This window comes from Sus scrofa, chromosome 11, assembly GCF_054392235.1.
Source record: "Sus scrofa isolate SSC_HxYL_T2T_F1_AM1 chromosome 11, Sscrofa_HxYL_maternal_Yorkshire_Landrace_v2.0, whole genome shotgun sequence".
Classification (NCBI taxonomy): domain Eukaryota; kingdom Metazoa; phylum Chordata; class Mammalia; order Artiodactyla; family Suidae; genus Sus; species Sus scrofa.
Genome location: NC_139393.1, coordinates 3,317,086 through 3,344,558, shown reverse-complemented (window position 1 = coordinate 3,344,558; position 27,473 = coordinate 3,317,086). Strand labels below are relative to the sequence as shown.

At 56.2% G+C, this 27,473-nt stretch overlaps 1 protein-coding gene and 2 long non-coding RNA genes across 8 annotated transcripts in view; 1 reads left to right on the top strand and 2 right to left on the bottom strand.

Annotated features, from left to right (window-relative positions):
* The window catches only part of MIPEP (mitochondrial intermediate peptidase), a 111,457-nt gene extending 87,175 nt beyond the window's left edge, over nucleotides 1–24,282 (top strand). For 4 of the 5 annotated variants that reach the window (XR_014818988.1, XR_014818991.1, XM_084981273.1 and 1 more), the window contains 2 exons: nucleotides 1,569–1,642; nucleotides 24,040–24,282. Coding sequence is in view for 3 of the 5 variants with exons in the window: in XM_084981273.1 (XP_084837399.1) it covers nucleotides 1,569–1,642; nucleotides 24,040–24,137 (172 nt within the window). In the remaining 2 variants the exon portion in view is untranslated. The remainder of the gene's footprint in view (nucleotides 1–1,568; nucleotides 1,643–24,039) is intronic. The other variant, XM_084981274.1, reaches the window with a different exon arrangement.
* Nucleotides 1–27,473, bottom strand: part of LOC146398466 (uncharacterized) — a 41,175-nt gene that overhangs the window by 4,009 nt on the left and 9,693 nt on the right. For both annotated transcript variants that reach the window (XR_014819003.1, XR_014819004.1), the window contains one exon: nucleotides 241–433. This is a non-coding gene — a long non-coding RNA (uncharacterized LOC146398466). Of the gene's footprint in view, nucleotides 1–240; nucleotides 434–27,473 lie in introns of those variants that run through there.
* LOC146398467 (uncharacterized) lies at nucleotides 464–4,651 on the bottom strand. The gene is made up of 2 exons (XR_014819006.1): nucleotides 2,404–4,651; nucleotides 464–2,348 (listed from the first exon to the last, which is right to left on the bottom strand). It is a non-coding gene; the product is annotated as an uncharacterized LOC146398467 (long non-coding RNA).

Below are 27,473 nucleotides of genomic sequence, written 5' to 3'. Positions count from 1 at the left end.
AGGCAGCCTCGCTGTACACATGAGGTTTAGGGTTAGTGGCCCTTAGACGTTGGGAGCGCTGAGGCCTCCTGTAGCAGCTTGTTCCCTTACAGTCACAGCAGCCTTGGCAGAGCAGGTGATTTAGAAGAAACAGAGGCTCAGAGGAGGTAAGCGATTTGCTCAAGGCTTCGCAGCGAACAGACTGGGCTACAGTGAGAACAGTCTGCTAATTCCTTGTCCTCCCCCAGCCCCAACCTCAACTCTGCATGGGGTTCACAGCGGCTGGGGTTTTCTCAGCGGTCAACAGTCACATCCTTTTCCAGGATCTTGTGACCTTGAATCTGGTGTCACAGAATTTTCAAATGTTTCACAGCTTGGTATCCTCATGCTATTCTGTCTTCCGCCCACTGAAGACACTGGGTCTGCGCTTTAGATTTCATTATTTTCAAAGGATCTAAAGCCAGAATTGAGTACCATAAATCACTTCTGGGGATTACAGTTCTTTACTGAAGATTTCTTTAAAATAGGCAAATATTATCTCGTTTAATAGAATCACACTTTACTAGAAAACCACACTCTTAAATACACATTCCCCAGGATCTCTATCGTCAGCAGATGCAGTCTCGCCGAGACAGGCAGCTGCTGTATAGACATGTAAACATAAGCTGGTAAAAATACTCGTTGGACCAGGAAGGGTCTCAGCTGGGTCACAAGATCCTTTCTGGTCCCAGTTCTGAAAAGTCTTCAGGCGGGAAGCCCCGCCAGGAAGCCAGGCAGCGGAGCTGCGGCCAGCCAGTCACTGGAGGCCGGGGCCGAGCAGCCCGTCCCCGGTCCCTGGTCCCCGAGCCCCTGCCTCCGCCCACGTTTCCCGCGTCGGGGCACACGTTGCCTGGGCGCTCCCTTCAGGATGGCGTCAAGATTAGGTTTGATGACAGTGTGCTTTTGATACTGAGATGCCATCAACATTTCTGACCAGAGACCGTGTTCACAAAATTGCTCCAGAAACGGTGGAGTGAAAACTCCATCATTTATTACCTTTAGTCACTTCCACGAAAGGAACGGGGTTTTCGGTTTTTTTATTTTTTAAGCGTGAAACCGCTTGTCTTGAGGAGCCACTCACTCAAGACGAGAGTTTCTGTCAAAACTCCTCTGTGCTTCCCGTGGGGCGGGCGCTGCCGCTCCCTGAGCGCGTTGGCTGCGGAGCAGCAAAAGGAGAAAGGCCTCCTGCCGGTGAACCCTCTCCTGCCGCGTCGAGCTCCTTCTGTGTGGCTGCCGGGTGCCGTCTCGAATGCTTTTGGGAGAGAATGGCGTGATTTAAAGCCTCCCTTTAAAATAATCCTAAAAAGGTGCCGGAGAAGGGACTGATTTTCTAGGGACACGTCCCCTGAACAGTCCTTTCGACAGAGCGAGCGTGCCCGCCCTCGACGACCCCGGGGACACACGGGCTGCCCGCCTACATCACCTGCCCTCCTGGGCACAGCACACTGCTCGCTGCAGTCAGACTGTTAGAGGGGCGGGGGGCAGGGGCAGCTTCTCAGAACGCGACGAGGGCGGGGACGGGGCCTCACTGATGTCCCCTGTCTCCCCAGGGCGGCGGGGGAGCGCTACCGGCGGGAGATGCTGGCGCACGGCGGGGGCAAGGAGCCCCTGCTCATGGTGGAAGGTGAGCCCCGCGAGCCGCTGTCTCGTGCGTCCTCTGCGCCGCTCGTGCTTCTCCTGGCACTTGCTGGAAAGCTCTTTGCTGTTCCCTCTGCACAGTCTTCTCTTGGAAGAGATGAGGCTTTAGCTGTGCACTCGCTCGGATTCACTGCGTCCACATCACACGTTCCTTCTCTCATTTGTTTACGTGGGCCATTTCCGGCTTCAGCTTTCCAAACCTTACCAACACTCCACTGGGAAATACTACCAGTCCTCAGCACCTGTGCCGTGAGATGGCAATAGGTTGCAATGTGTCCTTTGGCCTGAAGAACGCATCTCTTTTTCCTGTAGGAAAGCCTTGCTGTGCACCTGTTAGAAATTCCAAGGCATTGGGGTGGAGTTCTGCCCACTGAACAGTCAGAACCTAATTTAGTCTTCCTGGTGACCTATCACCGCACGTGTTTTCCTGTGTCACGTTCTGGATCATTTTTAGGTGTTTTCACTGATATATTAACTGTGGAGTGACCGCCGTGGCTTTTCACAGAAGGCCTCACAAGTGTTTCAAGGAAGTGCAAGCACGGCTGCAGGCCGTCAGGTCTTTTCTGTGTGCAGCCGGGCCCTCAGCCTCTCTGATCAAAGTGCACTCAGCAAAGAGCTTCCAGTCTCATGCCAGTCAGTGAGGGGTCTCTCTGAGGGTTCGTGCCTGTACGGCGCGTGGGGAGAGTTTGTGCCTGTTTGTCACTGTATGGGGGTTGGGCCTGGAGGGGGCGTGGGGAGGGTACGTGCCTGTCTGTCACTGTACAGGGCTGGTCTGTGTAAGACCAGCAGTGGCGCCTCCTCTCCTCGTATACATGCGACCGGCCTGCCTCGCTCAGCACGGTCGGGGGTGACGGCTCAGCCTGGCACCAGGGCACCCCGGGAAGAGTGGTGGGAAGATGACAAAGTCGTGATGTGAGAGCATAGATGGTGTGGTGGCTGCTGCTCTTTTATGAAGATGTAATTGGGCAGGTGCTTTGTCTCGTCTGTGGACCCACTTCCCAGGTGGGTGTTAAGAATGTCCTGACGCGCAGGAGAGGACAGAGCCCTTCCGGTTAGCACCCCGTTCCTCCGCGTCCTCGTTCGCTCGGTGCAGCCGGGCGCCAGGCCCCTCGGAGGCGGGACAACACGCGTCGTGCTTCGCCCTCGTATCTTCCGCGTTGAGAGCAGGCGCAGGGGGCTTTTGATCTCTGAATCCCACACGTCCCAGGGGAGCGCTGAGCTTGCGCAGCGTTCTGGGCGCCCTGGTGGGGGCTGGGGCCCCCGGGCCCTCGGCCTCCTCTGCCCGGTGCTCCTTCCTCGTGGCCTTGGAGGCGCCGGGGGGCCAAGGGAGCTCTGCCCGGGGACCTCGGGGGGCAGCACCAGCTTTTCTTAAACACCCTGTAGTTTTTTTTCCTCTCAAAACTCTAGACCCCTTTGGAGACACTGAAATTGTAGTTAAAACAGTATTTCCTTCCTCAGGAAGAACGAAGCAGTCGCCTGGTGAGACAGAATTTGGTTTGCAGTTCTTGCTTCCTGCTTAGCTGTGACCTGAGAAAGTCGCTTCATTGCCCAAGGGCGACAAAGCGATTTGACCTCAAAACACTTTCTCCTAATGTGCAGGTTGAAGTTATGTCTTTAGCTAGTTTTCAATGCATCCGCAGCACATAACGGGGTAGGTGTTATAAGCAGGTGACCCAGTGACTTATCCTCGACTGAACACAAGAGGGCCACACCTGCCGAGCCCACCTTGGCAAGGGCTGCGGTTCTGGGGGGCAGGGGACTCTGGACTCTGTCCTCACGGTTGTTTTCTGGTTTAAGCATCACTTTTCTTGGGAATAGAACTTAGTTTTTGCTTAAAATAAACCATGACCATAGGGCATTTTCATTCATTTTGCGGTTTTGTAAAGCACGTACTAGAAAATTGGGTAGGTGTGCTCTGGTGAACACGCCCTGGAGTTTCTGTGACGGTCATTTCAGCAGCTGAGTGGTTTTCTAGGGAGACGCACACACTGAGTGTGTGAGGAGCAAGGCTCTCGCTGGTGGTGCCCGCGAGGAGGCAGAACTTCTGGGAGGGACCAGAGGTCGCACCTTCCTTGGAGAATGGCTTTCCCTGCTCCTCTCTTGGCCAGAACTCTTTTAATTTTTAAACGGTCCGCCAGATTCTGCTGTACAGCAAAGTGGCCAGTCATACATATGAATACATATACGCACATTCTTTCTCTCATATCATGTTCCGTCGCAGGTGACTGGATATAGTTCCCTGTGCTGCACGGGCCCCAGGACGCATCCGTTCTAAGTGTAACAGTTTGCATCCACTGACCCCGACTCCCCGTCCGCCCCACTCCCTCCCCTTCCCCCTTGGCCGCCACAAGCCTGCTCTCCACGGCTGTGAGTCTGTTTCTGTTCTGTAGACAGGTTCGTCTGTGCCGTATATTAGATTCCATGTGTAAGTCATATCATACGGTATTTGTCTAACTTACTTCACTTAATATGAGAATCTCCACTTGCATCCATGTTGCTGCAAATGCCATTATTTTGTTTTTTTATAGCTGAGCACTAGTCCATCATGTGTATGTACCACATCAGCCTAATCCATTCAGCTGTCCATGGACACTGAGGCTGCTGCATGTCTTGGGCTATTGTGAATAATACTGTGGTGACGTAGGGGTGCATGTGTCTTTTTAAATGGTAGTTTTGTCTGGATATGTGCCCAGGACTGGGATGGCTGGATTGAAAAACAGTACCTTTTAGGAGTTCCCGTCGTGGCGCAGTGGTTAACGAATCCAACTAGGACCATGAGGTTGGGGGTTCAATCCCTGGCCTTGCTCAGTGAGTGAAGGATCCAGCGTTGCCGTGAGCTGTGGTGTAGGTTGCAGATGCGGCTCGGATCCTGTGTTGCTGTGGCTCTGGCGTAGGCTGGTGGACACGGCTCCGATTTGACCCCTAGCTTGGGAACCTCCATCTGCCGCTGGAGCAGCCCTAGAAAAGGCACCAAAAAAAAAAAAAAGACAAAAAACAATACCTTTTAAAATTGCACCCCAAAAAATTAAATACCCAGGAATAAGCCTGACCAAGGAGGTGAAAGATGTATATGCTGAGAACTGTAAAACATTAATTAAGGAAATAAAAGAGGATTCAAAGAAACGGAAGGCTATCCTATGCTCCTGGATTGGAAGAATTAATATCATTAAAATGGGCTTGTCCCCCAAAGCAATCTACAGATTTAATGCAGTGCCTATCAAATTACCCATGACATTCTTCACAGAACTAGGAGAAACAATCTAAAAATTTATATGGAACCATAAAAGAGCCAGAACTGCCAAAACAATCCTGAAGGAGAAAAACCAAGCAGGAGGCATCGCTCTCCCAGACCTCAGACGACCTTACAAAGCCACAGTCATCAAGGCAGTGTGCTACTGGTGCCAAAACAGGCACACAGACCAATGGAACAGAACGGAGAGCCCAGACCTAAACCCAGACACTTGCCGTCAACTAATCTTCGACAAAGGAGGCAAGAATATAAAACAGGAAAAAGGCTTTCTGGCAAGTGGTGCTGGGAGAACTGGACAGCTGCACGTACCTCAATGAAACTGGGACGCAGCCTCACGAAAACCAGCTCAAAATGGCCTCAGGTCTTTAACAAGTAAGACGACACCACGGAACTGAGAGGAAAGCACAGGCCGACGTCCCAGACATCACCACACGGAATTCCTGAGTGAACGGCCCTTGCAGGCCTTTTAGGTTCGGGTCTCATCTTTCCGAAACTAGGAGAAACGAACCACTGGACCCTCCGCCTGCCGGGGGCTGGGCCGGGGGTCCTGTCTCCCCACCTTGTGCAAGTGAGCCGCCTCCTCCGTCCGACCCCACGTCTTCCTCCGTGGACGTTCAGAGTCGGTCCGTCGAGGGTGGGGGTAGACATGGACTTGGGGCCGTGGGGACCCCCGCACCTGTGCGTGTCCCTCTGTCGCATCCCGACGATGCCCACGGCACTGGAGAGGCCGGCCCGACCGCCACTGCGGAGCGGAGAGCTTTCCATGCTGTCCCCAGGAGCGCCTCTAGACGGTGGCACAGCCAGCAACGGGGTGCGGGATCGCCGGTAGCCAGGGTGGTTCCTGGGGCCCGCGGTCACCACAGCCACGGAAGCTGAGCGTCACGTGTCCACCCGGGGTTAGGGATCCTGTGCCCCCACCTCCAGTGTCTGCACAAGGAATTCCGGGGGGAAGGAAGCATTACAGCCCAGGGTTTCAGCATTCCAAGCGGGTACCTTCAATGACTACACAGCTTCATTTCTGTTCTCCTTTCCAGAAAAGAAACAGCCTTATTTTTATGACTTCTGGCCAGAAGCTGTACGCAAATAGAGATGGAAAGTTATAACTTGACAGAGTTTTTAAAAAGGAGCAAACATCAGATAAGACGAGGCGAGATGGCAGGTGAATGAGTCAGTTCTCTGTGAAACGCCCTGCAGTCTGTTCTCTTTCCAGACCGACTCAGGGAGCCACGTCCAGGAGCCTACAGGCTCCCTCCACACCAATACCTCACACTTCCGCACAGCTTTGTGGTTTCAAAACGCACACCCTGTATCATCGCCTCTATCTTACCGCATGTCATTTGTATTCAAGAAACAAGTCAGAAAATTGTGCTTTATATTCCGGAAGGTCACCCTCGTCCCCCAAGGGGGGTGATACCAACACTGTGTCGCGACAGCGCCTCTTTTCTCTAAACCCCCCTCAGTCCTGGGAGTGGGGAGCACAGGGGCCCGGACCTTGGTCTGCGCCCCTCCTCTAGGCGGACCAGGGTGTCCTGGCAAAGGCTGCTTTGGGGCTGGCCGGGAGCATCGTGTAGCACAAAGTGAGAGAACGCCCAGGAAGGCACGGGGGTGGGCGGCTGCGTCGGGGGAGTCAGTGAGCGAGCCCTCAGTGACCAGAACATCAACAGCTTGAGCAAAGCCGTCGGGCAGGCGGTGCTGGGCTGTAATGCGGAGTATGAGGCGCGTGCCCAGGGCCCACCCTGCTGCAGACGGTGGGGCAGATGAGGGGGCAGACGCCCTGCAGGGAATCTGGGTGCTTCTGGGGCTCCTCCCCTGACGGAGGGCGGCCCACTGACGTCCTCCCAGGTCGTGCGGGATGGGGGGGCGGGGCGGTGACAGTGACTTCACAGGCAACACTGCCCTGGCCCGAGGTCAGGAGGAGCAGGGAGAGATGGTGTTCGGACCCTCGGTGTAACGTGATGGGGTGGGACGAGAAGGGCAGCCTCTTCCGGGGTCTCCTCCCCCGTCATCACCGCACGGGCAGCTGAGGAGCCTGGGGTGGGTGGGGGGGCAGGGTCCCGCGTCGGGAGAACCCGGGAGGCGGCCTGCCCCGTGCAGTGCTGGTTAATGGGGGTTCTCGGTCTGTCGCGCTGGTGGGGACGGGGGCGCCCTGGGGGTGAGGGGGAGGGACAGGGAGCAGGTGGCAGTGAGGAGAGTCGGCTAGAAGAGGGCTGTCGAGGCTGCGCTGTGCAGCTAAGAGCCACGGAGCCACGGGTGACGCCGCTGAGACACAGTGGGGAGAATGTGAGACGCGTCGGGGAGGACGAGCCCTGAGACACAGAGGAGAGACCAGGCTGAAGACGCTGCCACTGCTGCTGCTGCCAGGTCTCCCGTGGCCGCCTCGGCACACGGCCCCACCAGGCACTCGCCCCAGCCCTGCTTGCTCAGTGACACAGCGGGGCACGGGGTCTACAGCAGCCACCACCAGGAGAAAGCTCGGCCGCTGATGCTGAGGAAGGGGCAGCAGAGGCTGGGGACAGTGACTTCGAGGGACAGAGGGGACTTTCACCCGAGGCTGTGTCTGAGTGGACCGAGGGAACAACCACGGGCCCTGAACGGTCGGTGCTCAGGCGACAGCTCGGACCTTTCTCTGCAGCTGACATGCTCAACAGCCTGCACAGGCTCCCTCCTGCTTCCGCAGCGCCTGCTTCTGGGACAAGGGTCCTGGTGCAGGGAGAAGCGGAAGCACAGGCTTGGAGAGGACGGAGCAGCCCACGCCCACCCGCAGGGCCTCTGTGCAGCAGCCTGTGATCAGACCTCGCCCCAGAGTGTGCTGCTGGCCACTGAGCAGGAGGGAGGCCCACCTTTCACCCGGAGCCAGCTCAGTCCCTCCGCGCACCACGGCAAGAGCTGCCTACCCTGAGAAAAGATGTAACTTTCATCCGCATCAAACCCAGCTCTCCCACCAAAGGCCCTGGACAGACACAGTCTTGTAAGGACACCCCATCCGTTACCACAACGAGTGACTTTCACCTGAACTCACAGAGGAAGTTATGGCGGGAAACTGCCCAGGCCTGAGGAAGGAAACTGCTGTCCAGGGACAGGGAGCACAGAGGGCCCCAAAGAAGATGAACGTAAATGGACCCCCAGACAGGCGTATCGTAATTACAATGGCAAATGCCAAAGAGAGAATTCTATAGGCAGCAGGAAAAAAACACGTCATACACAGGGAAATTCCCATAAGGCTGTCAGCTGTTTCTCTGCAGCAACGTGGCAGGTGAGAACGGAGTGGCAGGATGTAGTCAGAGTCCTAAGAGGAAAAGCCTGCAACCAGGCTACTCTACCCAGCAAGGCGATCACTGAGAAGACAAGGAGAGGGAGCTCCCGTCGTGGCGCAGTGGAACTGAATCCGACTGGGAACCATGAGGTTGCAGGTTCGATCCCTGGCCTCGCTCAGTGGGTTAAGGATCCGGCGTTGCCGTGAGCCTTAGTGAGGTTGCAGACGCGGCTCGGTTCTGGCGTTGCTATGGCTCTGGTGTAGGCCGGCAGCTACAGCACCAATTAGACCCCTAGCCTGGGAACCTCCATATGCCACGGGTGTGGCCCTGAAACAAAAAAAAAAAAAAAAAAAAAAAGAGAGTAGAAGGAGAGGTTAAGCAAAAACTAAGAATTCATCAATACTAAACCTACCCAAAAGAAATGTTAAAGGGTCTTGTCTAAGTGGGAAAGCAAAGAATTTCTAGGAAAGAGAAAATTGGAATAGGAGAGGCAGGTATAAAGAACTGAGGATCAACCAGTCAAATAAGCTAATAAAAAGATTAAAAGACAAAAAAATTGTAAAAGCACCTATAACTACAGTGAAGTTGAGATAAACATGAAATGTGAAAATATGGGCATCAAAATCACAAAATGGGGAGAAGAGTAAAAGAACGTAGATGGTTCAGAACAGTGACTTAAATCACTATCAGTTTCAAACAAGTAGCTACCATAGATCAACCTTTACAAACCCGACGGCAATCACAAAAAAACGACAGATACACAGAAGCTACAAAGAGAGGAAAACAAGCCCACTACTGAAGACAATCATCAGACTATAAAAGCAGAAACAAAAAGACGTCAACAGAGAAGAAGTGCAAAACAACCAGAAAACACGCAATGAAATAGCAGGAAGTAAGAGAATTCCCTTAAACAATGGACTAAGTGCTCCAGTCAGAAGACCTGCCGCCTGCAAGCGTCTCACTTCAGAACCGAGGACACCCACAGCAGGCGAAGGGATGAAAACGGTCTCTTACGCCAACAGAACAAGAAAATGGGCACTGCGCCATTTAGACAAAATAGCCTTTCATGCCAAAGCTCGGGAGTTCCCATCGTGGCTCAGCAGTTAATGACCCTGACTGGCATCCATGAGGACGCAGGTCTCATCGCTGGCCTCACTCAGTGGGTTAAGGATCCGGCGTTGCCGTGAGCTGTGGTGTAGGTCGCAGGCATGTTGCTGTGGCCGTGGCACAGGCTGGCAGCTACAGCTCTGAGTGGACCCCCGAGCCTGGGAACCTCCATACGCCTCAGGTGCGGCCCTAGAAAAGAAAGACAAACGAATAAATAAAAGTTGTATCAGAAGACAAAGGCAGTGTGTCATGATACAGGGATCACGCCAGAAGAGACTCTCCCACGCGTTAAGGGGTGCCCGGCGTCCACACGAACAGCTGCAAACATGACGCAAATAAATGCCAACAGACCAAAGGGAGACGCTAACAGTACGACAGGAGGAGGGGCTCTCACACCCACCTGCATCAGTGCACAGATTTTCGAGGCAGTAAGGGAAGGGGGGTCTTAGATGCTACAACAGATGCGCCGGACTTCACGACTGGGTATCACATCCCACACTGGAATACACATTCTTCTCAAGTACACATGGAACCATCTCCAGAAGAGATCACGTGCCAAGCCACCACACAATTCTCAAAAATTTAAGAGGCCAGAAATGATACCAGGCATTTTTTACAACCTCACCTGTATGAAATCAGAAAGCGGTTACAGAAGGAAGAAAATGAGAAAAAGAAGAAACATATGGAGAGCAAACAACATGCAAGAACTCAAGAAAAAAGCAGAAAATTGGAGTTCCCGTCGTGGCGCAGTGGTTAACGAATCCGACTAGGAACCATGAAGTTGCGGGTTCCATCCCTGCCCTTGCTCAGTGGGTTAAGGATCCGGCGTTGCTGTGAGCTGTGGTGTAGGTTGCAGACGCGGCTCGGATCCTGAGTTGCTGTGGCTCTGGCTTAGGCCGGTGGCTACAGCTCCGATTCGACCCCTGGCCTGGGAACCTCCATATGCTGCAGGAGCAGCCCAAGAAATGGCAAAAAGCCAAAAAAAAGGCAGAAAATACCTCAAAACAAATGAAAATGGAAACACAACTCCCCAAGATCTATGAGATGATAAAGCAGAGGTATCCTGAGAGGGCAGTCACGGTGATCCAGGCCTTCCTCAAGAAACACCTTAAATAAATAACCCAACCTACTGCCTAAAGGGATTATAAAAAGAAGAAAAAAACAAAGCCCAAAGTCAGCAGGAGGAGGAAATAATAAAGATCAGAGAGGAAATAAGTAAAACAGATCGAAAAGCAATGAAAAGATCAATAAAACCAAGAGCTGTTTTTTTGTTTTTGTTTTTTTTTTTTTTTTTTGAAAGATAAAACTGACAAACCTCTAGCAAAGCTCACCAAGAAGAAAAGAGAGGACCCAAATAAAATAGGAAAGAGGAAAAAAAGCAACCAATACCAAAGAGATTGGAAAAACTGTAATACTATGAACAGTTACATGCCATTAAATTGGACAACCTAGGGAAAAAAAGGACAAATTTCTAGAAGCATATAGCTTGCCAAGAGTGAATCAAGAAGAAATAATTCAAACAGACTGATCACTAGGAGTAAAACTGAATTTGTAATTTTAAAAAGCTTCCAGCAGGAGTTCCGACCCATCATGGCACAGTGGAAATGAATCTGCTGAGTATCCGTAAGGATCCCTGGCCTCGCTCGGTGAGCTGAGGATCTGGTGTTGCCGTAAACTGGTGTAGGGCAGCAGCTACAGCTCAGATTGGACCCCAGCCTGGAAACTTCCATGTGCTGCAGGCACAGCCCTGCAAAGACAAGACAAGAAAAGAAAAGCTTCCAGCAAACCAAAGTCCGTGACTGGACAGCTTCACAGGGGAAGTCTCCCAAACATACAAAAGAGCTAATTCTTACCTTCCTCAAACTATTCCAAAAAACTGAAGACAAGGGAACACTCCCAAGTTCATTTTATAAAGCCAACATTACCCTGATTCTAAAACCAAAGAAACTAGATAAAAAGGAATTATAGGCCAATATCTTTGATGAATCCAGATGCAAAAATCGTCTACGAAATGTTAGCAAACTGAATCCAAGATACATAAAAAGGATCCCACACCAAAACCAAGTGGTATTTACTCCAATGCAAGGATGGAGGTACTCGCAAAACACTGCGATACGCGCACTAATGAGAATCTCACGGTTGTCTCGACAGAGGCAGGGAAAGTGGCTGACAGAGTTCACCGTCCGTTCAAGATAAAAACTCTTACCTGGGCTGGTACAGGGGAGGAGTTCTCTTGCGGCGCAGCAGGTTAAGGATCCAGCATTCTTATGTCAGCGGTTCACGTGACTGCTGTGATGTGGGTTGGATACCTGGTCTGGGAACTTCCACATGCTGTGGGTGCAGTCAAGGGAGAGAGAGAGAGAAAAGGGAAAGAAGTTGACACAGACGAAAACAGACCTCAACATCGTCAAGGCCATTTATGACAAACTCAGGCTGACCCCACACTCAACTGTGAGACCTTTCAAGAAGAAGACAAAGACGACCCCATCAGCACCTCACTTTAACATGGCATTAGCAGTCAGCAAGACGGGGAAACAAAAGGTATCCAAATTGGAGAGGAGGAAGTTAAAACCGCCCCTCTTTGCAGAGGACGTGACATTTTACATAGAAAACCCCAAAGTCTCCAGCAAAAACCTATTAGAATAAACGAATTCTGGAAAGCTGCAGGACACAGGATTAACTTTCAGAAGTCTGTCTGCTTTTCTTTTCACTAATAATGAACGACCAGAGAGAGAAAGCGAAAAAAATCCTGTTTAAAATCACATCGTAAAGAGTGACACATCTAGGAAGAAACTTACCCAGGAGGCGCGAGACCAGGGCTCTGAAACTGCGCCGCACTGATGCTCTGCCACCTGGCTACCTGGCACCCTGGTTCTCTGCACCAGGGCACAGGGACGAGTGGTGGGTGCAGACCCGAGGCCCCGCCCTTCCAGGAGTGCATCGCACGCGCTTCACTCACAAACGGGAAAGGTGGGACCTGCGCAGACAGGTACAGGGGTAGTGACACAAGAGCTGGACAAGGCCAGGCGTTGAGACACCGGGGGGAGGAAGAGACGGTGTGAGACGGCCTCCTGCCAAGAGTGTGGTTTTTCACGTTCTCGGTGAAGGGACTTTGGGACCCAGCAGTGAGTGGCGCCTGTGGTCACACTGTCCTCTGGAGCCATGGTTGCCGGTTGCCGTGGTTACCACGTGGGCATGCTGGCGCAGGTTCGGGGGTAGGTGATGGGGCCCGTGTGCACATCGACCTCTGCCCCCGCCCCCAGCAGGGGCTGGCCTTGCGCAGGAAGCCACAGTCTCTTCTGCAAGCTTAGCCCCCAAACCTCCCGTCCGGGGACCCCCCCCACCCGCAAGTTATCAGCACTGTTCTGGTGAATAAAGTGAATAAATTCAACCCACATAATTTTCGCCAGCAAACATGATAAAGCGCCCTTAGGAAAGTAGCCTTAAGGCAGAATTTTAACTTTTAACCTGTCGACCATGTACTATAGTAAGTACGTTTCAGGCACTTTCTGTTGCGTCCAGTGCCTGGTCCTGGCCACAGGGCGGGTGAGTATTCGCCGCAGGCTCACTGGTGGTCGGTCCAGCCCCTCCTGTGAACCCGCGGCAGCTGAGCACCCGCCCTCACGATACCAGGTCGTCTGCTTTATGACAGATGACAGAAGGAGACTCACGCTCAGAGAAAGGTCTGAGGATGGGGTGACAGTTCACTGGGCGCGGGCATCCACAGACCCCTTAGCGCACCCGTGCCGGTCTGGGGGGTGGCATGACCCTCTTCACAGCAGTGGACGTAAGGCCCAGAGAAGCTCTCGGTCCCCTGGCATCACAGAGCCATTTACCAGCACCATCAGACTGAGCCCGGGCACGTGGCCTCGAAGCTGGCACCTGTCCCCTCCAGGACAGTGGGCCCTGGGGGAGCTTTCTGTCACCGCTCACTTCTGTAGGCCGTGTCTCCGAACAGCGGCAGGCTGCCACTCTGCCTGCTCTTCCCTGAGCAGCATCTGGAGGGCATCCTTGGCGTCTGACTGCACTGAGGTGCCCGAGCCTTTTTTTCCAGGTAAACATCCTGTAGGAGCGTCATTCCAAGAAACACACCAGTGGTTCTGTTTCCAAGCCGTGTGAGCGTGTACAGCCCTGTAACAGGAACGCAGTCAGCTCTTCTGCCTGCCTGACGGGAACATCATAACGTCTTTAAAGACACTCGTTACGGATGACGTTCTTGCCTCGTGGTTACAGACGTGTGCTGTGAGCAGCAGACTGAAAGACTCTCGATGGATGTGCAGCTTCAGGGCCAAGGAAGTTAGGAGCCAAGAGCATCTCAGGGCAGGGCCGGACCCGCTGAGGACCTGACATCCAAGGGCCCCCGATAGAGGGTAAGATCGGTCCTAGGGCAAGGTCCTCGCTGTAGGGATTTCTGGCAGGTTTCGGTTCCCGAACTGAAATGGACATTTGCCAACCAGCTCCTGCTTCAAGTGTTGCCAGAGAGCCTGGACCGTCTCCCGCAAGTTACCTCCTCGTGTTTGAGGCTTTCAGCGTCTCTAAAGGCAACGTTTCCCTTTGGGCTGTTATGTAACGTTACTGACGATGAAGGCAGGCTTGAGAACGGCGGTGCCTGATTTTCCTCTTTACTTCATAGTTCGTCTTCACAAGAAAGTTTTAAAAATAGAAGAGTCCCTCCTCTCCCTAATCCCAGGTCCTGGACCCTCTCCAGTCCTCGGGGTGTGTCGAGTTTCACAAGTTTGGTTTCTTGATCCCCTGCTCGCGGTGCTGCGCCCGTCTGCTCGGACGAAGCGGTCGGGTCAGGAGGGCAGCTGGACGCCACTCCCTTCCTCCACTTCTCCCTTCAAGCAGTTTCAACCAAACGGAGCTTTGAAGAAAATCCTGAAAATCTTAAATCATCCCCTCCAAATAACTGGCACTTGAGCACCACGTTCACTTTGGTCTTCCTCCTGCACGTGCTGTTCCCGTTCGGGTGGGATTCACTGAGATGCCGCCCTGGCCCGTTGGCGAGTTTCCTGAGACAGGGAGCTCTCCGCGTCGGCTCTTAACCAGGAGGACGAGTTTCCACTGCTCTTCTGTCTCTAGAGTTCGACAGACAGGGCGATAATAGCACTGGCCACAGCAAGACAGAACCATGCCGAGAACTACGGCGTCGCCCTTTGCTGGGTGTTCTGGATGTGCCAGGAGCCGTGCCAGGCCGGCTGCGTGCACGGGCTCTTTTATTCCTCCCAGCGGGCTGAGGCCACACTGTGGCAAGTGGCAGAACACAGGATGCACACTCATCCTGGCTGGAGCCACGCGTGAGCTTTTCAACTTCTTTCCCAGGCTGTTCCAGCTTTCGCGTTGCAGACAGCTGCACGTGTGTCCCCTGTCCCCACCACCCACCCCTTGATCCTCTTGGTGACCGTGGCCGTGGACAGCGATGCCGCCAGAAGAGTGATTTGCTTTCTCCGAGCAGGAGGTCACGGGGACAGACAGGGGCACGTCTGACCAGAACGGACAGGCTGTCGGTGGCCTTAGAGTGGAAGGTGGTCTCAGGGGCACCGGGTCCGCGGGACGAGAGGGCGGCACGCAGGCAGGCTCAGTGCCACCGCGCTCTGCACACGTCCCGGGAAGGAGAGCGGAAAGTGTGTCAGGGACGCGGCCTGTGCGTTTGGTGGCTCCGGGATGACGACGCACAGTCCACGGCAGAGGTGACGGCCGCCCAGCACAATGGCCAGGTCACCAGAGTCCCTCCTCTTCACTGGCTTGCCCCATGACTCAGCGCGGTCTCTGAACTGGCTGACAGCTTTCTGGACGCGGCCTCCCTCCTGTAAACGCGCTGATTTTTTAAGAGGGTGTGTACCTGTTTGATGTGTGGGTGTGTTTAAGGAAGATGTGGAACTTCAAACACCAAAATGTTTGGTAACCCAGAGATGTAAGTGGTAAATAGAATTATTAGATCTTTATGAAATTAAACGAATTTTTACCCAGAGCACGTCCGCCAGCCGTCCTGCTGGAACGGCTTCTATCCAGCCGGTACCCCGGGGCTCTGCCCCGTGCAGGAGGGGCCCCACAGGCCCAAGTCCTATCCGAGCAGCGACAGGAATTCACCCAACCGAGGGGGCAAGTGTCTTCCAGTTCAAAGGAGGAGAGGAATTTCACTTTCTGGCGCTGGCCTGGCTCTGATGGAAGAAGAGAGTGGGATCTCCCGGGGACGGAGATGTGGGCAGATGCAGACGCGGCCGCAGCCGAGGGAGCTGAGTGCAGGCAGGCGAGCCAGTCGCCCGGGGCTCGGGCGGGACGGACCTGGAATGAGAGTCTCATCTCATAAAGTTCACTCGCGATTCTTCAGACTGCCAGGCCAGCCTTTGTACTCGGATTCTTAATCAGCCTGAGCCGAGTGTGGCACATGTAATTATCTCGGCATAAAAAACAGCCATGAACCATGAGGCTGGGTTTGTAGAACTGAGGGTGGCGGCGGAACAGGCGGCTCCGGGCTGGTCCCTGGCCGTGGGCACCGCGGCCTCACGTTTGGAAGCCCGGCACGGAGCAGAGACATGACAGGCGCGAGTCACACGCTCTGTCTCGGGGGTTTCTGGTTCCTTCTTTTTTCTTAGGTGTGGTGACATAAAACTGACCACGCCTGTGCAGGTCAGTGGCACGCTCCGTGCCGCGTGTCTGAGTCCCGCGTCACCCCCGCCGTCGTCTCCAGCACGGCCCATCCCTCCAGGCTCGCGATGGCGCCGATACACCCTCCATCACAGCTGCTCACAAAACAGATCGACTCGACTTGGCTCTTCTGTTTCCCTCTTTCAGTAGATAGACAGCTGTCCGATGAAAGGCAGGTGAAAAGCCAGAAAAAAGCACAGCAAGCCGTGATTCATTAGCTGGATATTTGGCTTGTGTCTTTGAGTTTGATGGTAACATCCTAAATACTTAAGCACAGAGCCACATTTTGAAATTCACCTCGTGCAAATAAAATGAGCAGCCTCACCCTTCGCCCCTCGAACCGGGGATGTGCTGGTTACCAGTCAGCATTGTCCAGGGTGCTGACGGCACCTGATCCTTCCTGCCATCGAGCAGAGCCGATGACGGGCCAACTTCACCATCTTCCCGTGTGACACCTGCCTGCACCAGCCTGGCCCCTGCTGCCTCCAGCGGAAGGGAGTCTCAGGCAGTCAAGTGACTGGTCGGATGTCCCTTGGCCAGGTGTCCCTTAACCGGGCAGCTGCCAAACCACACTCCGACCACCAGTGTGCCTTCAGAGGCACCAGAAATTGAGTTTAGAAGAGGAAGAATTTATCTTTCTGCTCTATTCCTCCTTGGCAACCCTTCCAAGGGAAACTTCTGGACAGTCCGAAGAGGAGAAACAACCTGAGGTTTTAAGCTACAAAATGCTGAAACAGGTCGTGTTCCATTCAGCCTGAAATCCTCACCTGCACAGCGGCCGCCCCGCAGGCAGGCACTCTGCCCGTGTGCAGAGCCGGGCTGCTGTCCCTCAACACACGATGCCCGCAGGCCTCAAAGACAAGCCTGACTGACACACCTTAATTTAAACACTTCCGGCACTGAAATGCGCGCGTGGCCGGTGCTCAGCTCTGATTTTCAGAGACCTGGGAGTCATTTGAAGGCCAGGCCTGATGGGTGTCAGGACCACGCCTGCCTCCCGTCCTGGAGACATGCCCAAGCACGAGCTTCCCCTGCACCCCTGAAAGCCACGGACAGAAGGGCGTTAGGCTCCCTGAATCTGCCACCAAAGGACGGAGTTCAGGCGGCCTCGAGCTGCTGAGCCAGGACCCCTGCTTCTCGCCGTGCCCCCGCGCCCCTGGCTCGCACCTGGCTAGGCTGGGAGGGGTGAAGCCCCCTCCCCTCCTGGGACAGGACCCTCCTTCCCCAGTGGAGCCAGAGGGGAGCCCTGGTGTAAAGCTCACTCGTGTGTCACCTGTTTACTTACTGTGGGAGGACGGCTCCTTTAAGTGCAAAAGGGGGACAAAAACAAACCACCCGCTTCTGGTGCAAACTCCGGGTCTAAAACTTGGTCCTTAATCAAACAGAAACATCAGGGTCCCCACCCCCACCCTGGCCCCTCTGAATAACTTGTGAACTCGTCTTTTTATCAACTGGGAGTTTTCCTGAAAGAACCCACTTTGACCCAGCAGAAGACGGATTTGGGGGGACAGTTCCAGGGCTACCACGGACTCAAAGGGAGAAGCCACAGAACAGCTGAGCACGCTCATCTTCTGGGCTCCATGAAGGCACATGTGGTCCCTGGGGCACCGGGAGCCAGAGTGGCCCGTCCCCTCATCCCCAGACCTTTCATCCCTCTACCCCGCAGCAAGTTCCAGGGAAAATACGCTTGAATTCCAGGCAGCTGAGCTGGGCCAAGTGAGGGCGAGGAACCTGGAGGCCGCCCAGCCCTCCAGCCCTGGCCCGGCCACACGTGCCCAGCCCTCGGGGAGCTCACGGTCAGCCCCTCGGGCGCTGCAGTCCGGCGTCTCCACGGCTCCCCTCCAACAGCCTCCTCCTGCGAGCTGGCTCTGGGCCACACCTTGTGGGCCTGGTCTCTGGGCAGCGCCGGCCCAGGCTCCCCGCATGCCTCCGCCCCTGCGACTGGGCAGGTGCGTCCTGAGGCCCCGCCCGCCCAGGGCCGCGTGGGGGCTCGGCCGTCAGTCAGAAGGGCAGGTGGAAGCGGCTGCTGAAACTGAGACGAGCTTCAGCATCCCTCCTGGAGTCAGTAAACACCGAGCAGCGGCTTCTCCCACCAGGACGGACCCTGCCTCACTTCTTGTCATTGAAATAAAAACACCAGCCTCCAGAGCCGCCCCAGCCGAGGCTTCTGGGCGCCCGTGGCTGCGCTCTCAGCCCCGTGCAGCCCCGCACACACCCCGAATTGAAGGCTGTTTTCATGCCGGATCCACTGACCTTTGAAGATGCTGTTCCAGCCGTGTCGTGGCTCTTGGGGCCTGGGGACCACCGCTGTGAACCTCTCCCAAACAGATGCCACGTTTGTTTCATAGACTGTTCACTGTGTCATTGGAGAAGCCAATCTTTTCTAGTTTCAACAGAAAATCGGTACGTTTATCCCGCTCGGAGCATGCCATCCTCTCGTTTTCCCTGAGCGGGTCCCCTTGGGCCGAGGGCACATCACAGCGCCCAGTGCCTGGCCCCCACCACCTGCTCCAGGTCCAGTGGGGGGCGCCCAGGAACCCGGGTTTCTGGCCGGTTCCCCGCGACGCTCTCACTGTATCGTGCCAGGAACTCCACGCTTAGAGGACGGACCACACGCGTCTGCAAGGGTCGCGGCGGTTTCTGCACACTTTTCCTGATGCTGTGTGACGGCTCGCCAGCCTTAAACCACACAGGCACTCAGGGTGAGGGAGAGGGCAGAGAGGCAAGAGGAAAAACCTACAGAGGTCCTCTGGTCACTGCGTCCCCTCCCGGGTGAGGCCGGCCCATGGGGAGCCCCCGCCCCGCTCCCAGGGCCTCAGCAGCTCCGTGTTCTTCAGCTGCCCTGAAAGCCGAGCGTCCTGGAAATTAAATGGCATACAGATCACACTCCCCGCTCTCAGTGGAGGGTCCAGGCGAGATTCCTGGCCGGCCTTGGTTGGTCCCGTTCACCAGCAACCATAGCGTCTGCGTCCAGACGGCACTCAGGAGGGACCCTTGGACCCGGAGCACACGGAGGCGCAGATGGTATGGCCCATGTCACACAGTGGCACGGAGTGACAGGCAGCTCTGCGCCCGCACTGCCCTTAGCCGGGGCTGACAGCTGCTCCTGCTGACAACGCAGATGTGTGTGGGCCCAGAGGCTTGGACGGGCTTCTGTTTGCGGGGCTGAGCGTGGGGCAGGGAGGTGCCCAGACGGCTCCTGGGTGCTATCTCCTGGGATCCTGCTGGGAGGGACCCCAGCAGAGAGCGGTCGCACCCCCAGGGAGCTCCTGGTCACCATGGGGGGCCAGCCCGACCCAGGGCGGCATCAGGAAACTCTGAGACAGCAGGAGGCTGATGCCGAAGTTGCGGCCTTTTGAGAATGTGGCTGGCGGTACAGAACCCAGGGCACAGACACTGCGTCCTCGGCTCTCGGTGTGGGGCCTGGGAACCAGGCTCCCAGGCGTCCCCGAAAGACGTCCCCCCCACCACCCCCCAGCCCTGCTCTCTGGTTTGCTGTCCTGCAGGCCGCACGGGCTGGCTGGCGAGCACAGGGCCTGGGGGCACGGCTGTCGTACTTGTCACCCCATGTGGGTGCTGGTGGTGGGGTCGCCCAGGCCCTTCCCAGCCCGCTGTCTAGCCCTGTCCTCACCCCGCCACCCTCCCCGCGCTGATGTGCAGCTCCGTGTCCGCAGCAGCCTCGAGAGCGGCTTCAGCCGTCGGCCCCGGAAACCCCTGATGGCGTCATTCATTTCTGTCAGGCCCTGGCTCGCTGCCGCACGCTCAAGGCCACGACACGCTTTGGGCGGCTCACTGGAAGGTGTTCTGGCTTGTCCCAATTTTTATTAGCCCATTTGCCTCTTAGGTACAATGAGGAGAAAAATAAATTAAGTCATCATTCTCCACCCGCTCGTTATCCCCCGCTCCTCCGAGGAGCGCAGCAGCGGGCAGCCAGCCCGGCTTCTCCCGGCCCCTTTTCAGGCGTGCGGCGTCCTGGGTTCCCTCCCGCGGTGTCACCCCCGCCCAGGTGATTTCCAGAGAAAGGCAACCGCACCCGCCTGTGGCCTCAGCACCTCCCGCCGCTCCGGGGGCTCCTACGAAACTGCACGTCTGGTCACCCCCCTCTCACGTGGAGACTTGAAGGCGGAGGCACCTCTTCATCCGGTTTTTAAAAAGAAGCAGAGTGTCCTTGGACTCCTTCCCCGCCTTGGGCATGTGCCCGAAGACACTGCTCTTCTTTTCGTTCTCTGTGCAGAAGGTGGTTCATGGTGGTACCTGCCACACACATGAACCAAAGCGGGACAGCTCAGCCGCCGACCAGCAGGACAAGGGCTCCCGCCCGGGAAGCAGTCAGGCCCTTTGTCCCCAGCCCCTTCTCTGTGTCAACCTTGCGCTCCACGTCCCATCACCCCCCCCAGACCCCCCGCCTCTGGCCAGACTGTGTTTGACTCGCTACTCAGAGTGAGGACGGTTGCTCCTGCTGTCCGCACGGCTGCCACCCTTCTCTGAGGTGCAGAAGCGGCTGGAGACGGACCTGGCGCGGGTGTGGCCCGGGAGGACGAGGATGGAGCAAGGTCCCCTCCGTGTGGGCAGCCTGGCGGGCCCACAGCAACACCTCCAAGGGGCGAGGCTGGACAGCATGGCTCTGAGTAAAGGGCTCCCTCCCCCTTCGGACAGTCCCGGCGTTCAGCTACCAACGAGCAGTGGTTGAAGGACAGGCTGAGCTGTAACAGGACAGCATTCAGCTCAGAGCCGTGGGTTCAGCCTCCCTACTGCCGTTCTCTGCACCCACAGACCCGGCACGTGGGGACGCACAGCCCCACATGCTGTGTCCTGCAGAGGAGTGGCCACGTGGCAGGTGCTACCTGAGCAATCATCAAAGCTGCCCATTCCTGGGAGGAGAGGCCTTTCTCATCCACGGAGATGCTTCACGGTGGAAAGAACATAGCACCCAGACTTCTCCTGCAGTCACCGAGCTGTCAGGCCCCCGAGACACGGTGTTAGAGCAGGAACGCGAATGAGAGAGGCGGCCGGGCCCTCCCCCACCTGCAGCCGGGCACCCACTGTCCTTGGGGCTCGTAGCACATGGGGCCGGTGAGCAGCTGACGGCTCGGGTCTGGAGCTCCTGCCCCGTGTCCACAGCACAAGCCCGTCCGGTTCCACGTGGCCACCCTCCAGGTGGGCATGGCCACGACCGCGGGTCCAGTCCTGGCCCGGTGAGCTCTGGCGGGAGGACGGGCGGGCAGCACCCAGCACCTAAGCTGTGCCCCCTTCCTGGTCCCCCCGGTTTCCAGCCTCAGCTCCCCCAAGTCTCCCCACCCTCGCTCCCGATGCCAGACCCTCAGGGCCTGCCCGCCTTGGTGCCTTCCTGCAGCATCCGCTCCACCTGCCAGGCCCTGATTTGAGCCTCAGCTTCCGCATCTTTTCAGCTGCTCCCAGGACCGTCCGCCGAGCCCTCACTCTCCCCACTGAATTCCCCTCTGTCCTCCCAGCGACCGCACACTCGACGCGAACACTGCGGCAGGTGGAGAGAACCGCCAGCACGCATACACCTGCCGTTCAGGCCCCACAAGGACCACTCCGCTCTGACCACCTTGGCCACCCGCCCACTTACCCATCGTGTGTATTTTTTCAAAGCAAGTTGCCGATGTCGCCGCCCCCAGCGCATTTCTTCGTGCACACGCTAACTAGAGCTCAATGCCGGCCCCTTCTCTTGGGGAAAAAGGTGCAGTGCCCGCATTTTTAGCATCCTCCCCCATGAATTCTGACGCAGGCACACACCCGAGCGACGCAAAGCGTGTCCATGCAGAGCCTCGCCGTGCCGGGGCGGTCTTGGCCGGCACTGTCTCCACTCCCAAGGTCCCCACCGCTGGGGTTTCCGCCGGGGCTTAGCTCTGGAGCTCCGCGGAGAGGTGACAAGTGCGGGGACTGCGTGTGGCCTGCACTCACTACCGCGTCTGCGCCCCAGCCACCATGTGTCTGGGCGGGGGGGTTCTCCCTTTCTTGCTGGCAGCTGTCCCCGACCGGGGATGACCCCCAGCAGGGATGCATCCCGCGGACGGGCCCGTGTGGGGTCCATGCCTGCGTGGGCTCCGCTGCCCTTGAGGAGGGGCTGGACCACAGGGAGGCTGCGCGCTTGGTTTCAGGGGACAGGGCTGGGTCTTGAGGGCTCCCCCGCCTCATCCCTGCCTCCGCCGGCTGAGGGCTGGGCTGCCCACGGTCTTGGCGGCAGGAGGCGGCCCGGCCCTCCGATGTGCACACCCCGGTGGGCGCGTCCTGCTGTTTTGCGGTGGCTCCTTCTCTCTTCCCTGTGACAGTGATGACGTGTGTCTCCTCAGGGCCCCTGAGCTGTGTGTGTGTCTGGGTATCTTTTAGGAAAGGTCTGCTCCCATCTCTTGTCCATTTTTGATTTTTAAAAATATGTTAAGGGAGTTCCCGTCGTGGCGCAGTGGTTAACGAATCCGACTAGGAACCATGAGGTTGCGGGTTCGGTCCCTGCCCTTGCTCAGTGGGTTAACGATCCGGCGTTGCCGTGAGCTGTGGTGTAGGTTGCAGACGCGGCTCGGATCCCGCGTTGCTGTGGCTCTGGCGTAGGCCGGTGGCTACAGCTCCGATTCAACCCCTAGCCTGGGAACCTCCATATGCCTCGGGAGCGGCCCAAGAAATAGCAACAACAGAAAGACAAAAAAAAAAAAAAAAATGTTAGGACAAGTTCAAGGAGTCCCTTCTCCATTCTGGACACGCGTCCCACGGGAGAGCCACGCTGCGAGAGCGCGGCCTCCTGCTCTGTCGGCTGCCAGTTCGTCTGCTCTGTGGCTCCCTTCAGAGGCGGGACGCTGTCCGTTTTGATGAATCTAGAATATCAGTGTTTTTCGTTTAAGGTTATGACTTTTGGCGTCTGTAAGAAACATCTGGCTACCTCAGAGTCACCACGATACATTTTCTTCTAGAACCTGATCATTTGGGCCCTCACGGTGAGGTCTGTGCCGTGTGTGGCAGGGTCGAGGTGCCCGCCCCACGCGGACACCCAAGGCCACAGTTTGCGTTGTGCCCCTCGTGGCCATGGTGCCCTTGTACGCAGCAAGTCCTCGAGGCATGTGAGCTGAACCGCATTGAAGAGTCAGAGCAAACAGGATGCTCGCAGTGTTGGAATGTGCTTTACGGGCTCCAGCCCCCCAGTTAAATAGCAGTGAGGGAGCCCTGTTCGACCCCAAGTTAGCCGCCCCCGCCAAGAACACAGGCAGGGCCCCAGCTTGACTGCTTCCGTCTTTGTCTGTGGTTTCTTTGAAGAACTGAGATAAATTCCGCTTTCAGGGACATGTCACGACATGCTGACAGGGTGTCTCAGCTCTTGTTCTAGCTTCATAGCCACCCTCTGTGTTGGAGGAGGAGGTGTGAGAACCAGACACCTTCCGCGACCTGGCACCACAGCCCCGGCTGCAGCGCTGGGAGTCCCCCGAGACAGGCGAGCCTGGAGCCAAGCCAGCGACGTGCCTCTGATGCTTGGACTTGTGCAGCGTAATGAACACTTAATGATTTCATAGGGCATAGAGCTTGATAATAAAACTTGGCAAGCGATTACACGGACTAAATTGACCAAGTCAAAGAGACTGAAAAACGGTCTTCTGACAGCACTCCAAGTGCACCCGCAAAATAAACACGCTGGGAAAGAGACTGGGCCCAAGTCTAAGCTAAGTGCCGAGTAGACAGCAAAGAGCTTTAAAAGGAGAAAGCGCTCTGGGCCCCGCACTGCCCAGGACTTTTTTTTTTTCCGTCTTTTTAGGGCCACCCCCACGGCACATGGAGGTTCCCAGGCGAGGAGTCCCACCGGAGCTGTAGCTGCCGGCCTGCCCACAGCCGCAGCAACAGAGGATCCAAGCTGCGTCTGTGACCTACCCCGCAGCCACAGCCACGCCGGATCCTTAACCCGCTGAGCGAGGCCAGGCATCACACCCGTGTCCTCACGGATGCTCGTCAGACGTGTGTCCACTGAGCGACGACGGGAACTCCTGCCCATGACTTTTGTAGAGATCCTCGTAGTCAGGCTTCCAACTCGCGTTTCCGGAGGCCAGCGTGTCCCCCGAGCAGGCAGATCCGCCGTGTGCCCGTGGAGAGCGCGGCCGGCTGACCTGTGCTTTGTTTCAGGTATGCTTCAGAAGCGCCCTTCCATCGACGACTTCGTAAACGCCCTCGTGTGCGACTTGGATCTGGACGCGGAGAGCTTCCTCGCGGACTCGGAGTGACGGCGGAGGCAGAGGCGCGGGGTCAAAGCCGGGTGGAGGAGACAAGAATGGGTGCTCGCTTCCGACGGCGGGATTCACGTCTGTCCTGACTCGTGAAAAGCCGTAAACCGATGGAACTCGCAATAAATTGTTTGTTTTCATCCTGCGGGTTTGCAGCCTGTTTGGCAGACTTCTGAGTCTCAGGAAACCCACTCAGTGAGCGAGTGGGGCGGGCACGTCCTGGGCCTGGTGACCTTCCCCCTGTGCCCGTGACCTCTGCTTGGTTAGGGACTTCATTAAAAGCAAGATTATTTCACTGTTCAGGAGGATTGCACACACAGTCCTTCTGAATGATTTCTTAAGGCGGCTCTGTCAGTGGCTTGACAAGGGCGTAGTCGGTTACAGCCACCAAGGAACCAGGTATGGTTCCCAGAGCATTTGCCACTGACCGCGGGGGCTTTGGCCGCGTGTCCGGTACACACCGTCCAGCCGGACGCAGAGCAGGGGGGCCTGACTTGGCTGTGAAGGTGCGACAGTAACTGCGGCACAGCTACCGAGTGCCGGCGAGCCGCAGCCACCGATAAACCCGCCCCCGAGCGTCAGCCCCAGCTTTATCCCCAGCATCGTCCTGCCTGCCGTGTCACCACGTGGTGACATTAGCAAAGACATTTCTCCCACCCTCAGACTCAGGAGTGTACAGGCTCTGACAGCTGCTAGCGGGGGCCGCCTCCCTCGCCCCGAAGGGCCACTGATGATGCAGAAAAGCAGGATGAAAAGTCCCCCAAACTAGGACACGGGTCCAACCCGCCCAGAGACTCTAGAGGAACGTGCAGGCGCGAGAACAGGTGAGGGTGGGTGGAGACGTGCCAGGGGCCGCGGCCGGGGCACCGACCTGCGCTCTGCCTTCACCCCTTCTCAGTCCCAGCACCCTGCCGCGTGCTCCCGCACCCAGGACAAAGCCGGGCGATGCCGGCCGAGGGGAGAGGCGGGTACCGGCGCCCAGGACGGGGCTGGCTGCCTCTGCCCACGGCCTCGAGCTGAGGGAAGGGGCGCTCGTGCCCGCCGCAGACGCCAACCCCGATCGGGAAATGGACTCGGAGGTTGGGTCTGAAACGGCGCTGTCGCCGGGGTCCTGACAAGCGCCGAGCCCCCGGGCGTTCAGCCTCCCTTTCCAGGTGGGTGAAGCCCAGAAAAGGACACCGACTCGGGCCTCGGGAAGAGGACGGGTGATCCCGAATCTGAACGCAGCTTCGAAACAGGACCGAGGCGCGCTGTCGGGAGCCCCGCTGGCGTTTTCGCTGAGCTGCGAAGACACATGGCATTGATGCAGCTGAAAGCCGCGAGAAAGAACAGGCAGAAATTTTAAACTAGGATAAGCTAAAAAGGCAGGTAGAATAAGACAAAAAGAAATGCAAGAACAAAACCACGCCTTCTGCAGCAACGCGGATGGAGCTGCAGACTCTCATCCCGAGGGAGTCCGAAAGAGAAAGGCAGACACCGCACGTGTACCTGGAACCTAATACACGGCACAAATGAACCTCTTCACAGAACAGAAACAAACTCAGGGGCTTGGAGCAGACTTGTCGTTGCCAAAGGGGAAGGGCAGGATGGACGGGGAGTGTGGGGTCAGCAGGTGCGCACTCGCCTTTGGGGGAGATGAGCAGCGAGGTCCTGCTGCCCAGCACCGGGCACTGCATCCGGTCACTTGCGATGGGACACGGGAGGATGCCGTGACAGCGAGTGTGTATACGTGTGGGAGGATGCCGTGACAGCGAGTGTGTATACGTGTGGGAGGATGCCGTGACAGCGAGTGTGTATACGTGTGGGAGGATGCCGTGACAGCGAGTGTGTATACGTGTAGAACTGGGTCATTTTGCCGTAGCGGAAACGGACACTAAATCGACTCTAACGGAAAAAAAAATTTAAAAACCCCTAAAAACGGGAAAAAAGAAATGCAAAGAACGGAAACACAGTGCAGTGATTTGAGACATTATCACAGCGGAAAAGAGCAAAACTGCTGAGGAGGGAGAAGCCCTCGGCGCGCAGCTTAAAGGGACGTGGTGAGAGCTGGCAGCCAGGGGACAGCGCCGACCCCCGACGGCAGGGCCAGGACAGCTGGACCAAAAGCAGTAACAGGCCCAAGCTCGTGTCCTCCTGGCTCCCCGGGGCCCAGAACAGTGACCAGCACTGGGGAGGTGCTGGGGGAGGATGTGCTATTAAGTGCATTTAAGGAAACTTTTTTGAAAGGAAAAGAAAAAAAAATCAATGTAATTTTTTGATCGTGCCTGTGGCATGGCAGAGTTCTTGGGCCAGGGATCGAACCTGGGCCACAGCAGCAGCCCAGCAGGACTCCGCTTTTGAGAACTTAAATGTAGCTTAAATTATAAGCCAGCCTATCCCCAACTGGACGGTCCCAGGAGTTGTTACCTAGGGTTCAGGAGCTCAGAAGGGGCCCCTGGTACCTGCATTTGGACAATACAAACAAAGCGGGGAAGCCGGCCGTGGTCACCAGCGCCCTGCACCCGCAGCACCATTGCCCAGCCCCACCTGCAGCGCCTCCTGACAACATGGCTCAGAACGCCGGGGACCCCCTGCCAGTGGCATCCAGCTAGAAACAGGCTTCCGCCCGAAGGGGCACACTTGGGATGCTCCCGGAACTTAACTGTTCGTTGCCGTTAAAAGCCGAAGGACAGTTAAGAAAAGGTTCTGAGCACCATACGGCACTCGCAGATGCTCGAGCGCTCGGGGCACACCTCAGCTCTCACTTTTTTTTTTGCTTTTTAGGGCCTCACCTTCAGCCTGTGGAGGTTCCCAGGCTAGGGGTCCAATCGGAGCTGTAGCTGCCAGAGCAACGTGGGATCCCAGCCTTGTCTGCAACCTACATTATAGCTCATGGCAACACCAGATCCTTAACCCACCAAGCGAGGCCAGGGATTGAACCTGCGTCCTCATGGCTACTAGTCTGGTTCGTTTCTGCTGAGCCACCAATAGGAACGCCCTCTTTGTTTATTCTGTTTATTTGTTTATTTATTTATTTTTTAGTATGGTTGATTTACAAACTTCTGCCAATTTCTGCTGTACAGCAAAGTGACCTGGTCACACATATACTTTCTTACCTTCCATCATGTTCCATTACAAGTTACTGGATAAAGTTCCCTGGGCTACACAGCAGGACCTCATTGCTCATCCCCTCCAAATGCAATTGTTTGCATCAACTAACCCCAAACTCCCCGTCCAGCCACTCCCTCCCCTCCCTCTTGGCAACCACAAGTCTGCTGTTCATGAGTTTGTTTCTTTCCTGCAGAGAGGTTCACTTGTGCCTTATATTGGATTCCAGATGTAAGTGATCTGATGTAG